Source organism: Trichechus manatus, unplaced genomic scaffold (genome assembly GCF_000243295.1).
Source record: "Trichechus manatus latirostris isolate Lorelei unplaced genomic scaffold, TriManLat1.0 scaffold00075, whole genome shotgun sequence".
Lineage (NCBI taxonomy): Eukaryota > Metazoa > Chordata > Mammalia > Sirenia > Trichechidae > Trichechus > Trichechus manatus.
In genome coordinates this window covers 1,069,667-1,084,141 of record NW_004444011.1, presented here as the reverse complement: position 1 = coordinate 1,084,141, position 14,475 = coordinate 1,069,667, and the positions used below count along the sequence as shown (strand labels likewise).

Sequence of the window (14,475 nt, the reverse complement as noted above, 5' to 3'; positions counted from 1 at the left end):
CTAGGGTTTCAGGATTGTTGATTCTCTGTTTGGCTTAGTTTTTCGGATCTTTGTTGTGGAGGGACGGCGTGGTGTTTCTGCCTAGAGCGCCATCTTTCCGGAAGTCTATCTGGCGGTCTACTTTTGAAAAAGATTGGCCAGTGAAAACTTTATGGATAGCAGCAGAACATTGATATAGTGCTGGAAGATGAGCCCCTGAGGTTGGAGGGCACTCAGATATGACTGGGGAAGAGCTGCCGCCTCAAAGTACAGTTGACCTTAATCACACGGATGGAGTAAAAGATTAAATCCAACTTCCGACTCATAGTGACCCCATGGACAGACTAGAACTGTCCCATAGTGTTTCCAAGGAGCGACTGGTGGATTTGAACTGCCAGCCTTTTGGTTAGCAGCCAATCTCTTAACCACTGAGCCACCAGCGCTCCTTGTAAAGATTACATACAGCCTTGGAAATTCTATGGGGCAGTTCTACCCTGTCCTATAGGCTCGCTGTGAGTTGAAATCGACTCCATGGCAATGGGTAGGAAGCCACTTGTCAGCTTGCAGCCTCTCTCAGCCTGTGGCAAACACCCTTCCACATCTGTGCTGCTGTGAGTCTGAGGGCTCAATGTTGCTGTTTGTCAGCCCCATCTCACAGTGACCCTATACACAATGAAACGAAACCTGCCGGATCCTGTGGCAGCCCCATGATTGATTGCAGATCAGACTGTTGTGATCCATACAGTTTTCACTGGCTGACTTTCAGAAGTAGATCTCCAGGTTTTTCTTCCTAATCTTAGTCTGGAAGCTCTGCTGAAACCTGTTTAGCATCATAGCAGCACGCAAACCTCCACTGACAGATGGGTGGTGGCTGCCCATGAGGTGCATTGGCTGGGATTTGAACCCAGGTCTCCTGCTTAGAAGGCAAGAATTCTACCACTGAACCACCAATGCCTCCATTAAGGCTCAGTGTAGCCATGTTGAATCTCTCCTGGAGTGACATTTAGGACCTAAATAGTTAAGCTTGTTGTTTAGAACCTAGCTATGGAAATGCACCTTCTGTGGACTTTCTTGCCACTATGTCCTTTCACAACTCACTCAAAATTAAATGAAAAATAAGTAAGACCTTGACTCACGTATGGGGGTTTCCTCATTTCCAAGTGTTCTGATTTCCCTTAACTCCTTAGTATGTATTTAAAATGATTATTCATCTGCTTCTTTTCAAAAGAGAACTCAGATGATAGGACCACAGTAGGGATTGTATATGCTAAATAGCTCAGTTCTATTGCAGTCCGTAACTCTTTTCATGTGCTTTAAATGCATTTTTTAATGTACAGGGCGTAGGAAAGGACTTTCTGAACTGTTAAACGGGCTTAGTTTCTCCACATATGCTTAAAAACAACTGAGATCATAAATGCCATAAACTTCATAATATATTGTTTCAGGCATGATCACTTCACCGTAAGTGCTTCATAAATCCAGAGTAATAGCATTTGTTTCCTTCATTGCTTTGCCAGAAGTCCATAATAATGACAAGTATCTTGAAGGGGAGCCCATTGTTTTCATCTCTGCTCTGTACAACCTGCCACAAAAGAATTTCAGTGGATTCTGATACAGGCAAATGGAAATGACAAATGCACCAGTTTAGACCTTAACCTCATGTGATTTCTATATAAAACATACAAAACCTCTTTTGAACTTTGCAATTGCCTTTTAAGCTATAATATGCTGTCAGGATAATGTGTCTAACAGTGAGATCATTCTAGGTCTGCACGCTTTTCCCAAGGTTACCTTCAGATAAGGAAGCTGTGAAAGTTCAAGACTTTGCTTTTGTTTCTTTGTACTGGATATCAGCTGAGTGTCTTTTAGGTTGTCCACCTTTGAGACCATGGATTCTGCCTCGTTTTTGTGTATTAGATTTGTTTTTTTTTTATTTAAATGAAATTTAATGTATATATACAACAGAATGAAACACTGCCCAGTCCTGCGCCATCCTCACAATCTTTGTTATGCTTGAGCCCATTGTTGCAGCCACTGTGTCAGTCCATCTCTATGAGGGTCTTTCTCTTTTTCACTGACCCTCTACTTTACCAAGCATGAGTTCCTTCTCCAGGAACTGATCCCGCCTGATAACACATCCAAAGTATGTGAATCAGAGTCTCCCCATCTTCACTTCTAAGGAGCATTCTGGCTGTACTTCTTCCAAGACTGGTTTGTTCATTCTTTTGGTAGTCCATTGTATATTCAACATTCTTCACTAACACTAGAATTCAAAGGCCTTCTTCAGTCTTCCTTAGTTATTATACAGCTTTCCCATGCACAAGGGGCGATTGAAAACACCATGGCTTGAGTTAGGCACACCTTAGTCCTTAAAGTGGCATCTTTGCTTTTTAACACTTCAAAGAGGTCTTTTGCAGCAGATTTGCCCAATGCAATGCATCGTTTGATTTCTTGACTGCTGCTGCCATGGACATTGATTGTGGGTCCAGGTTAAAGAAATCCTTGACAACTTCAGTCTTTTCTCCCTTTATCATGATGTTGCTTATTGGTTCGGTGGTGAGGATTTTTATTTTCTTCATGTTGAATTGTAATCCATACTGAAGGCTGTAATCTTTCATCTTCGTCAGTAAGTGTTTAAAGTCCTCTTCACTTTCAGCAAACAAGGTTGTGTCATCTGCGTATCTCAGGTTGTTAATGAGTATTCCTCCAATCCTGATGCCCTGCTCTTCTTCAAATAGTCCAGCTTCTCAGATTATTTGCTTAACACACAGATTGAATAAGTACTGTGAAAGGATACAAGCCTGACACACACTTTTCCTGAGTTTAAACCGTGCAGTTCCCGCCCGTTCTGTTGGAACAACTGCCTCTTGATCTATGTACAGGTTCCTCATGAGCACAGTTAAGTGTTCTGGAATTCCCATTCTTCACAATGTCATCATAATTTGTTATGATTCACACAGTCGAATACATTTGCTTTGTCAATAAAACACAGGTAAACATCTTTCTGGTATTCTCTGCTTTCAGCCAGGATCCATCTGACATCAGCAATGATATTCCTGGTTCCACATCCTTTTCTGAATCCTGCTTGAATTTCTGGCAGTTCCCTGTGGATGTACTGCTGCAGTTGATTTTGAATGATCTTCAGCAAAATTTTAGTTGCTTGTGATATTAATGATATTATTCATCAATTTCCACATTCAGTTGTATCAATTCTCTTTGGAATAGGAATAAATATAGATCTCTTCCAGTCTGTTGACGAGGTAGCTCTGCTCCAAACTTCTTGGCATAGATAAGTGAGCACTTCCAGCACTGCATCCATTTGTTGAAACATCTCAGCTGGTATTCCATCAATTCCTGGAGCCTTGTTTTTTGCCAATGTCTTCAGTGCGGCTTAGACTTCTTCCTTCAATACCATTGGCTCTTGATCATATGCTACCTCCTGAAATGATTGAACGTCAACTGATTCTTTTTGCTACAGTGACTCTGTGTATTCCTTGCATCTTCTTGTGATGCTTCCTGCATCGTTCAGTATTTTACCCACAGAATCTTTCAGTATTGCAGCTCGAGGCTTAATTTCTTCTTCCATTCTTTTGGCTTGAGAAATGCTGAGCATGTTCTTCCCTTTGGGTTTTCTAACTCCAGGTCTTTGCACACGTCATTATAATATTTTATTTTGTCTTCTTGAGTCACCCTTTGAAATCTTCTGTTCAGCTCTTTTACTTCATCATTTCTTTTGTTTGCTTTAGCTACTTGGCATTCAAGAGCAAGTTTCAGAATCTCTTCTGACATCCATTTTGGTCTTTTCTTTCTTTCCTGTCTTTTTAATGACCTCTTGCTTTCTTCATGTGTGATGCCTTTGATGTCATTCTACAACTTGTCTGGTCTTTGATCATTAGTGTTCAGCGGGTCAAATCTATTCTTAAGATGGTCTCTAAATTCAGGTGGGATATACTGAAGGTCATACTTTGGCTCTTGTGGACTTTTCTAATTTTCTTCAGCTTCAGCTTGAACTTGCACTTGAGCAATTGATACTGTCTTCCACAGTAGGCCCCTGGCCTTGTTCTGACTGATGATACTGAACTTTTCCATCATCTCTTTCCACAGATGTAGTTGATTTGATTCCTGTGCATTCCATCTGGCGAGGTCTATATGTGTAGTCACTGTTTATGTTTTGAAAAAAGATATTTGCAATGAAGAAGTTGTTGGTCTTGCAAAATTCTATGATGCAATCTCTGGCATCATTTTTATCACCAAGGCCATATTTTCCAACTACTGATCCTTCTTCTTTGTTTCCAACTTTTTCATTCCAATCATCAGTAATTATCAATGCATCCTGATTGCATGTTCGATCAATTTCAGACTGCAGAAGTTGGTAAAAATCTTCAATTTCTTCATCTTTGGCCTTAGTGGTTGGTGCTTAAATTTGAATAATAGTCATATTAACTGGTCTTCCTTGTAGGCATATGAATATTATCCTATCACTGACAGCATTGTACTTCAGGATAGATCTCGAAATGTTCTTTTTGATGATGAATGCAATGCCATTCCTCTTCAAGTTGTCATTCCTGACATAGTAGACCATATGATTGTCCGATTCAAAATGGCCAGTACCAGTCCATTTCAGCTCACTAATGCCTAGGATATCGACATTTATGTGTTCCATTTCATTTTTGACAATTTCCAATTTTCCTAGATTCATATTTCATACATTCCACATTCCGATTATTAATGGATGTTTGCAGCTATTTCTTCTTATTTTGAGTTGTGCCACATCAGCAAATGAAGGTCCTGAAAGCTTGACTCCATCCACGTCATTAAGGTCGACTCTACTTTGAGGAGGCAGCTCTTCCCCAGTCGTATTTTGAGCGCTTTCCAACCTGAGGGGCTGATCTTCTAACACTATGTCAAACAGTGTTCCATTGCTATTCAAAAGGTTTTCACTGGCTAGGTTTTCTCAGAAGTAGACTGCCAGATCCTTCTTCCTAGTCTGCCATAGTCTGGAAGCTTGGCTGAAACTTGTCCACCATGGGCGATCCCGCTAGTATTTGAATACCAGTGGCATGGCTTCTGGTCACAGCAACATGCAAGCCCTCACAGTATGACAAACTGACAAATGCATGGAGGTATATATATGTATACATAAGTATACATATATATATATACATACGTATACATATATATATAATACGTACACATATATATATAATACGTACACATATATATATCCACATGTTCAAAAAAACAAAAACAAACCCATTGCTGTCGATTCTGACTCATAGCGACCCTACAGGACACAGTAGAACTACCCCATAGGGTTTTCAAGGAGCAGCTGGTGGATTCGAACTGCCGAACTTTTGGTTAGCAGCTGTAGCTCTTAACCACTGCACCACCAGAGCTCCTCCACATGTTCACAATGTGCTAAAGGAAAGGACAGTGGTATATGATACCGTCAATTCTTTAGCTCATTTTGATCCCCTTGTCTAATTTCATATATGGTTATGAACACAGTTCTACTGGTCTGCAGCATTATCATTAGCCTGCTTGCTGAGAACATATGTCCAGCCAAACTCACATGTAAACCAGGGTTAGGCTTTCTTTTCAAAGTAAGAGCAAAATTAAAGATAAAAATAAATACTTGAAATTAAAAAATATATATATAGGTATATACCAGTTGCTGCTGAGTTGGTTCTGACTTATGGCGACCCCACATGTGTCAGAGTAGAACTGTGCTAGTAGGCTTTTCAATGGCTGATTTTTCAGAAGTAAATCACCAGGCTTTTCTTTTGAGGCGCCTCTGGGTAGAAGCAAGCCTCCAACCTTTCAGTTAGTAGCCGAACGTGCTAACTGTTTGCACCACCCAGGAAATATATATGCACACATATACATTTATTTTTCCTGGTGACACCTTTGAAATGAGGCTTCATCTTTATAAGGTTCCTACTGTAGTGATTAAAAGTTTCAACTTATCCAATGTCCCACCAGACATTGGCTAAATTCCTTCATGAAGTTGTCAGAAATGTTTTCTTTCTCTGAATTCTTGTGCATAACATTATATGTTACTTTGCATTGTAAGTATTCATTTACTAATCTTATACTCGAATTGTATTTTAAATCCCCTGAAGATAAAGAGCTTACTTTAAACATCTCTTTATTACCCAGTACAGTGCCTTATAAGGTGTTCAATTAATATATTTAATGAATTAAAGGCTACATTAAAATAATAATTGAAGTAGTCTGTAATTTTAATACGTGCAAGAAGTTTTCCCCAAGCCATGATTATTTGATATAAAAAAAAAATAAAGTTGACGTCAAGTCAATTCTGACTCATGGCAACCCCATGCGTGTCAGAGTAGAACTGTGCTGGATAGGGTTTTCAATGGCTGATATCTCGGAAGTAGATCACCAAGCTTTTCTTCTGAGGCACCTCTGGATGGACTTGAATTTCCAACCTTTCTGTTAGCAGCTAAGCACTTAAGAGTTTGCACTACCCAGGGACTATTTACCCATTGCTGAGAAAACAGTTAGGCTCCTACATGCAAGTATTGCTACAAGGCATAGTTCAGAAATTGTGTATAACCTCTCTTTTACAGACTAGGGCTCTTGGGTGGGAGAAGCAGTGTGAAGACAAAGTCATAGAAACAAAGCTGTAGCACAAGTCTGCTTGTCCCTTTTGTGAAATAAATCATTAGCACCTATGTTGTGCTGGACACCACGACCCTACAGTAATTGTTATGCACTGTTTTTATTTTACACATCTTTTATTATGACATACTCAATAGCAAATGATTATTAACGTACCAGATGTTTTTACTTTGTAAGGTGGGGATTGTTACTCCCATTTAATAGATGAAAAAATGGAACCTTATAGACTATGAAAATTTCAAAAGATAATCTGGCTAGTTAAGTGGCAGAGCCCAGATTTGAACCTATATTTCTTGGCTCTAAATCTGTTGGTTATTCCTGTGTCCACCCAACTAACCATGTAAATGTCACCATGACTGAAAAGTGATGTGTTTTTGAGAAATCCAGTGGTATTTCTTGAATTGTGAAAGTATAACCCTAAAATAAATCTAATTAATATTCTATAAATTCTGGAGCATAGTGTTATTATTATGCATTAATACTACATTCTCCCTCATCTTGAAAGCTTGAGATGTCTGCAATTCTAGCAGAGAGACTAGAATTTCTTTTATTACTAAACTGAGTATAACCAGAGCTGACTTTAATGAGAGAGCAGTTGTGAGGAGAGAAAAATAAAATGATACCTTCAATTTAAGGGCAAGGTCATAGAAAGAAATTTGTTATAATATATGTAAAGTAAATTTTTAGGTAACTATTATCAAGCGGGAGCTCTGGTAGCTCAGCAACAAAGAGCTCAACTGCTAACCAAAGGGCCAGCAGTTCGAATCCATGTGCCCTTCCTTGGAAACCCTATGGGGCAGTTCTACTCTGTTCTATAGGGTCACTATGAGTCAGACTTGACAGCAATGGGTTTGGTTTTCTTTCTTTTTGGTTTTATCAAGCTAATATTATTTACACAACTTTAAGCAAATTTTTCTATATGTATTGTGACCTGTTATAGAATGAATACTTACATGAAGATATTGATGCCAGAGTTATTGAATACGAAGATAACCAGCCCCTCTTAGACATGTTCCTGCAGAAGCCAATGGGTTTACTGTCCCTGCTTGATGAAGAAAGCAGATTTCCCAAGGCCACTGACCAGACTCTTGTAGGTGAGTTTTAAATCCAATATGTCTGCATAGTTTTATGAATGAATTGATATAATTCTAGATGATTTTTTAAATTTTTTAAAATTATCTGGGAGAAAATATGCCCTGGATGGCACAAATGGTTAATGCACTTGGTTAACCAAAAGGTTGGTAATTAGAGACCACACAGAGGCTCCTTGGAAGAAAGGCCTGGTGATCTACTTTTGAAAAAACAGCCATTGAAAACCCTATGGAACACAGTTCTACTCTGACACACATGGGGTAACCATGAGTTGAATCCACTCTACAGCAACGGTTTTTTTTGGCTTTAGGAGAAAATAGCTGTCACAAAACCTGTGTGTGTAACTTTATAAGTAAATGTTTATAATAATGTGAAATATTTAGGTACTGATGTTTTCTTTGTTCCTCTTACTCTCCTGTGCTGAGTTCCTTTTGTTTGTGGATTTTTTTCATTTCTTTTGTTTTTGTACGTTTTGTTTTTACTGAGACTTTATGTTTTTCTTCTTTATTTTGATGAGTAGGTTTGTTAACTTTCTTTGTGGTTACCTTGAAATTTACCCTTATCTTCCGAGGTTTGAGTCAGTCTATTATTACTCGGTATCACCTTGCCTTCCTCTCCATTAGAAGGTTCTATACTTACATCATTTATTTCCTTTTTGTCAATTTTTCCTCATTCTTGTCTGATTTTTGCTTCAACTCTTGGGTAGCTCTGAATATTAGAGATTTTAATTCCCTGTCAGGTAGTTCTAGTGCCTTTTCTTCTGCTGGAAAATCATCTGGTGTTTTATTTTGGATGCCTACTGGAACCATCCTGTCTTGTTTTGTATATGTTTTGATATTGTCTGATGTCTTCTGGACATTCAGTAGTTATTTTCCTCATTTATTGATTGTAGATTTGTTTCATCCTGCTTTTTTGTTTTATTTGGTTATGTCTGAGCAGGCAGGCTGTGTGTTCTTTGTTGCTTGCTTGTCTGTGGGCATGATACTTTTCACCACCTTGTCCAATGGGCAGGGTCAGTCACTCAGCTATTGTGCAGCAGGTCAGGTCCAGCTGAAGGGAGGTGGCTGGGATGGGTTGTTTGTGGCATGTACTAGGGCCGATAGGGCAGGCTGGGAATCAATGCAGGGCAGGTCTTGATTGGCCATGCCTGTGCTGCTTGGGGGTGTGATGTTCAGCGCATGGTGCATGTAGGCAGGAAGGAGGAGAGAGACTGTGAAGTGTGATGAGTATGGGAAAGAGGAGAGAGAGAAACAGGAGGCAAAAACAAACAAAAAAGAGTGCTAAGGGAGCTTGCCATTGGGGTAGAGAGATGAGAGACCAACAAATGGAGGGAAAAAAAAGAAAAAGGGTAAAAGAAAAATAAATAAAAATAAGGAGAGAAAAAAAGGAAAAGTTCCCAGGGATCCCACCAGTGTGACTGCAAAGACTAGGGAAGTGGCTCCCAGGCAGCGAATTACAGCATGGCTAGAAGGAGTAGAGGTGTCACACAGTGCCAGGTATTCAGGAGACAGGAAGAGAAGGTAAGTATCGAGAGATGAGAAACTGAGAAATGAAGAAAAACAAAAAGGGAAAAAGAGAGAAAATAAAAAAAGAGAAAAGAAATGCCTCCAGAGATCCCACTGCTCAGCTGCACAGACTGAGGAAGTAGTTCCCAAGCCACACAGTACTGCCTGGCTAGAAGGGGCTCCCAAGCCAAGAAAAGAAAAAGAAAACAAAGAAATCAAAACAGAACAAATCAAAACAAATAACCAAACAAAAAAAGCCCCGGGGATCCCACAAGGCCAGGAAGGAGTTCCACAGTTGAGTGGCATTTCACAGCCTTTCAGGAAGAAGCAAAGATGGCAGACAGAGCCAGGTACTTGAGAGAAAGGAGGGGGAGATGGTGAGAGACGTGGAAGAAACCAGAAGAAGTGGAAAAAAGCAACACTAGCAACAGCATATGGCACTCAGGCAGCTGGCCAGTGTGGGCGAGTGGAATCCAAGCAGCACAGGGCTGAAGCTGGTGCCCCCAGCCAAGAGACTGTGGCCGCAGGAAGTAGAGGAGGCTGAGTGGGGACGGAGAAGGGTGGGGGTGGGAAAGGGTATATCGCTGGTTACTGGTTGTTCTGTCTCCTGCTGGAAGCTCCATGAAGCTACTTTCCCATACTCTTTGTTCACCGATCTCCAACAGGAGTCCAAGATGGTGAATCCATGCTGCATTAGCTAATAGGAGACCTCCGTGCATATCTCTCCTTGCTCTCTGTTCTCTGTCAATTTCTTATGCCATTCAGTGCTTAGCTGAGTTCTTTATCTCTTCATTTGATGCTTAGGGTTTCAGGGTTGACGTTTGTCTCTGTTTGACTTAGTTTTTCAGTTCTTTGCTGTGGAGGGACAGCGTGGTGCTTTTGTCTCTAGTGCCATGTTGGCTGAAAGTCTCCTAATGTGAAATATTTAGGGAAGATTAAACAAGTTTAAGGAGCCTCGATGGTCCAGTGATTAAAATGTTCAGCTGCTAACCAAAAGGCTGGCGGTTCAAACCCACCATCATGTCTGCAGGAGAAAGATCTGGCAGTCTGCTTCTGTAAAGATTACAACCTTAGAAACCCTATGGGAAAATTCTGTTCTGTTATATAGTCTCACTATGTGTCAGAATCAACCTGATGGCAACCAGTTTGGTTTGCTGTTGTTGTTGGTAAACAAGTTAAGACACCGGAATTCTCCTTACTTTATGGTAGAGTCTTAACTACAGAATTCTAAGTTAGAAATGACCTTAGAAATTATCCAACCTCAAATTAGAAGTTGGTGGGCAGGGCAGAGGGATGACTCTAGAATTTGGAGAGAAAATAACTAAAAGGGAGGAAACAAATTCAACTGATTGGTTAGTCATTTGTCTAATAGAGGCAAATAGCCTTAAACACCTCAATAACCTTGAACTTCCAGTACATTAATAAAAGTTCATGATAATAATCCTCAGTCATCAAAGAAAAATTAAACTTACTCATTTTTTCTATTTTAGAAGGCAGAGAGGTGTATATTTCAGAAGATTCTCATCTAGCATGGTTAAAATAAAAGTGTCCTACTCCTTAAAGTAAAAAACAACTAGAATTTTCAGGTATCTGAAAAGTTTTCTAACGTGGAACACCATATCCCTGATGATAGGTGATATGAATTTTATATAAGTACTTGCACAAAATTGAGATTCACAATTTTCTCTCATTCACTTTTGGTGATATACAGAGCCTATTTCTTACCGTTACATCTGTGACTTTGCTTCTTCCTGATCCACTGATTGGTTTATTCTCTTCTCTATTTAAACAATACTAGATGGAGAAGAAAATAGCCCTCTAGTACTCAGAACCCTAAGATTGTGGGGGAAATCATTTCATGACAGTCACTTGCATTTGATGTTAAATTGTTCCTTCTAGAACATGGAATGACAGGTATCTCTGAAGCTGGTGAAATTGTTCTAGAAATATAACTGCCTTTATCACCCTATTGCCTTTCTTATGGAACTCCTTAGGTTAGCAGTTCAAACTCACCCAGAGGCCCCTCAGAAGAAAGGCTTGGCAATCTACTTCAGAAAGGTCACAGCCATGAAAACCCTGTAGAGCACAGTTCTAGTGAGACCACATGGGGTCACCATGAGTCCAAATCAAAGCAGCTGTTTTTTTGCTTGGTCTTGCTTATGTAATCAGTAATAACGTAAAGCTTCTCAAATAAAAAGGAGAGCCAAAACACCAAGTTTCTAGGCTCATGGCTTGATATCAAACTGTGATTCACAAAATTCTTTCATTGGTCATTCTCAGGTAGTTCTCTTCCTCTATACCAGTGGTTCTCAGAATGCAGTCCCCAGATCAGGAACATCAGCATCACCTAGGAATTTGTTAGAAATATAAATTCTAGGGCAGGGCCAAGACGGCAGAGTAGTCAGATGCTTCCAGTGGACCCTCTTACAACAAAGACCAGAAAAAACAAGTGAATTGATTATATATGGCAGTCTGGGAGCCCTGAACTTCAATGGGGCAATTGAGGAACCACACTGTGTGGCAGGGGGAGGAAGAGATGGTTCAGAAGCAGTGAGAAGCTGCCAGAACTGACCCAGCAAGAGCCTGAGCCCTTCAGGCCTGATCAGCTCGGGGGTGAGCAGTGAGGCAGGCAAGCAGTGGTGCTCCGGAGGTGCATTTTCCCCACCAGGAAAGACCCAGCGCCAGAGTGTCTACACAGCCACAGAACCAGTGAGAAGCAGCCCTGGACCTGCAAAAGATAAGTACTTGCATATGGCCTACTGCACAGATCAAAAACACACCCCTTAGAGAAAAAACTCTTTCCCATTGACCTCCACGCTCCCTGCTCTGCACTGGGTCCTGGACTGGCTTCGGCAATTGCCGTGTCCCCTGGGCCTGAAGTAGGATCCATCACCCACCTGGAGCCATTCTCTCTGCCTTGGAGAGGGAACAAATTAACAAACAGGGAAAAAAATAAACTGCCAGCTCCCCTAGGCCAGAAACCCAGGGTAGACACAGCTCGCTTGCCTAGGCACAGGCATAAGGGATCCACGGACTTTGAGTGCCTTTCCCCCTGCATAGACTTGTGTGGGCCTGTTTCAATACCGTAGGCCCACATTACTGAAGTAAAACAGGGTATATACCTGAAGCCTAACTTCAGCTGTTTCAGCTGTGAAGTGGCAGGTGCTTGACCTTTGACACTGCTCTGCCCATTAAGCAGGGTCTTCACCTACCCACATCAGGGGCCTGAGAACTAGTGGCTCCACCCATTCCACTTAGCCATCTGCGATAGGGGCCCATGAATAAGAGGTGCCCCCCAGTCCTTACAGCCAACAGCATTAGGTGCTCGTAGTCCAGCTGCAAAACCCACCCACCTACGCACTCTAGGGAACAGGGACACACTTTCCTCCCAGACACTCGGGGGTGGCCCTCATCCCCCTGCCTTGCTTAGTGTGTGTCCCCCTGCTGCAGCCAGATGCCTGTGCTTACACCAGTCACCCATGCCTGTCTAGGACTGTAGGTGAGAGCCTGCACCACACACTTGGTGGCCAGCTACCTGGACACCTGAGCTGAATCCATACAGGAGGAGTGGGCAGACGCCTGAGCTCACATATGTAGTAACAGATCTAACCACCTGGTGACAGGACATTAGAGATTCAAAAGTGCCAATAATCAAACTAGTTCATATGAGCAGCCTATTTGGGCATATCAAAACAAAACAAGACTTCCAGCAACATAGCACTCTAGGCAGAAGCACCAAACCGATCCTCCACAGCAAAGATCTGAAAAAATAAGCCAAACAGAGGAAACAGCAATCTTGAAACCCTCAAACATCAAATGAAGAGATAAAGAACTCAGTCAAGCACCAAATGGAGTGAGAAACTGACAGACAATGGAGATCAAGGAGAGGTTCGTGCAGAGGTCCCCTATCAGATAACACAGCACAGATCCACCATCTTGGACTTCTACCAGAGACCAGCAAATAGGGGGTACAAGAAAGGAGCTTCACGGAGCTTCCAGCGGGAGACAGAACAACCGGTAATTGGCGACATACGCTTTCCCACCCCCCACCCTACTTCACCCCCACTCGGCCTCCTCTGCTTCCCGCAGCCACACTCTCTTGTCCGGGAAGCACTGGCTGCTTGGATTCAACCTGCCCTCACCGGCCGACTCCCTGAGTGCCATTTGTTGGCTACTGGTGTTGCTTTTTTCCGCTTCTTCTGATTTCTTCCTTACCTCTCACCACCTCCCCCTCCTTTTGCTCAAATACCTCAGTCCATGCACCATCTTTCCTTCTTCCTAAGGGGCTGCAGAGCTCTGTTCAAGTGTGGAACTGCTTCCCAGTCTGGGCTGCCAAACTGGTGGGATCCTGGGGCTTCTGTTTGTTTGTTTGTTTGTTTTGAATTGTTGTTTGTTTTCTTTTTCTTTTCTCTAGTTGGGAACCCGTTCTGGCAGGGCAATGTTATGCGGCTTGGGACCTACCGCCTCAGCATGCACAGAAGCGCAGAAGGATCCTGGGAACATTTCTTTTCTCATGGTTTTTTTTTCTGTTTTGGGGGAGATTGTCTTGTACTTTTTCAAAAAAAGTTAGTTTTGTTTTCTTTTTCCTCTTCTTCCCTTTTTGCCTTTCTTCATTACTCAGTTTCCTGTCTCTCTATACTTCCTTCTCTTCCTGTCCCCTGAATATCTGGTGCTGAATACTTCTACACCTTCTAGCCAGGCTGTACTTCAACACATGAAACAACTTCCCCAGACCTTGTAGCTGCACTGGTGGGATCCCTGGCAGCTTAGCTGTTGTTTTTTCTTTCTAATTTTTATTTATTCATTCTTTTCTTTTCTTTTCTTTTTCGTCTTCTTCCCCTTTTTGTTTTTCTCCATTTCATAGTCTCTCATCTTTCCACTCCAACAGCAAGCTCTCCTAGCACTCTTTTTTGTTTATTTGTATGTTTTTGGCTCCTGTTCCTCTCTCCTCTCTCCATATCCGTCTTAGCTCCACACATCACAAACTCACCCCTCCAACCTGCCTACCTGAACCGAGTGCTTAACATCATACCACCAAGCAGCACAGCCATGGCCTACCAGAACCTGCCCTGCACTGATTACTGACCTGCCCTGGTGGTTGTAGTAAGTGCCACAAACAACCTATTCCAGCAACTCCTCTTCAGCTAGACCTGCCCTGCTGTACCATAGCTGAGTGACTGACCCTGCCAACTGGAGAAGGAGGCGAAAAATATCATACCCACAGACGAGCAAACAACAAAGAACACACAGCCCGCCT

At 41.8% G+C, this 14,475-nt stretch overlaps 1 protein-coding gene and 1 non-coding gene across 2 annotated transcripts in view; one reads left to right on the top strand and one right to left on the bottom strand.

Annotated features, from left to right (window-relative positions):
* The window catches only part of MYO3A (myosin IIIA), a 299,063-nt gene that overhangs the window by 216,259 nt on the left and 68,329 nt on the right, over positions 1 to 14,475 (top strand). The window contains exon 19 of the mRNA XM_004380568.1: positions 7,562 to 7,715. Within this exon, the coding sequence (XP_004380625.1) occupies positions 7,562 to 7,715 (154 nt within the window). The remainder of the gene's footprint in view (positions 1 to 7,561; positions 7,716 to 14,475) is intronic.
* TRNAR-UCU (transfer RNA arginine (anticodon UCU)) lies at positions 863 to 933 on the bottom strand. The gene has a single exon. It is a non-coding gene; the product is annotated as a tRNA-Arg (tRNA).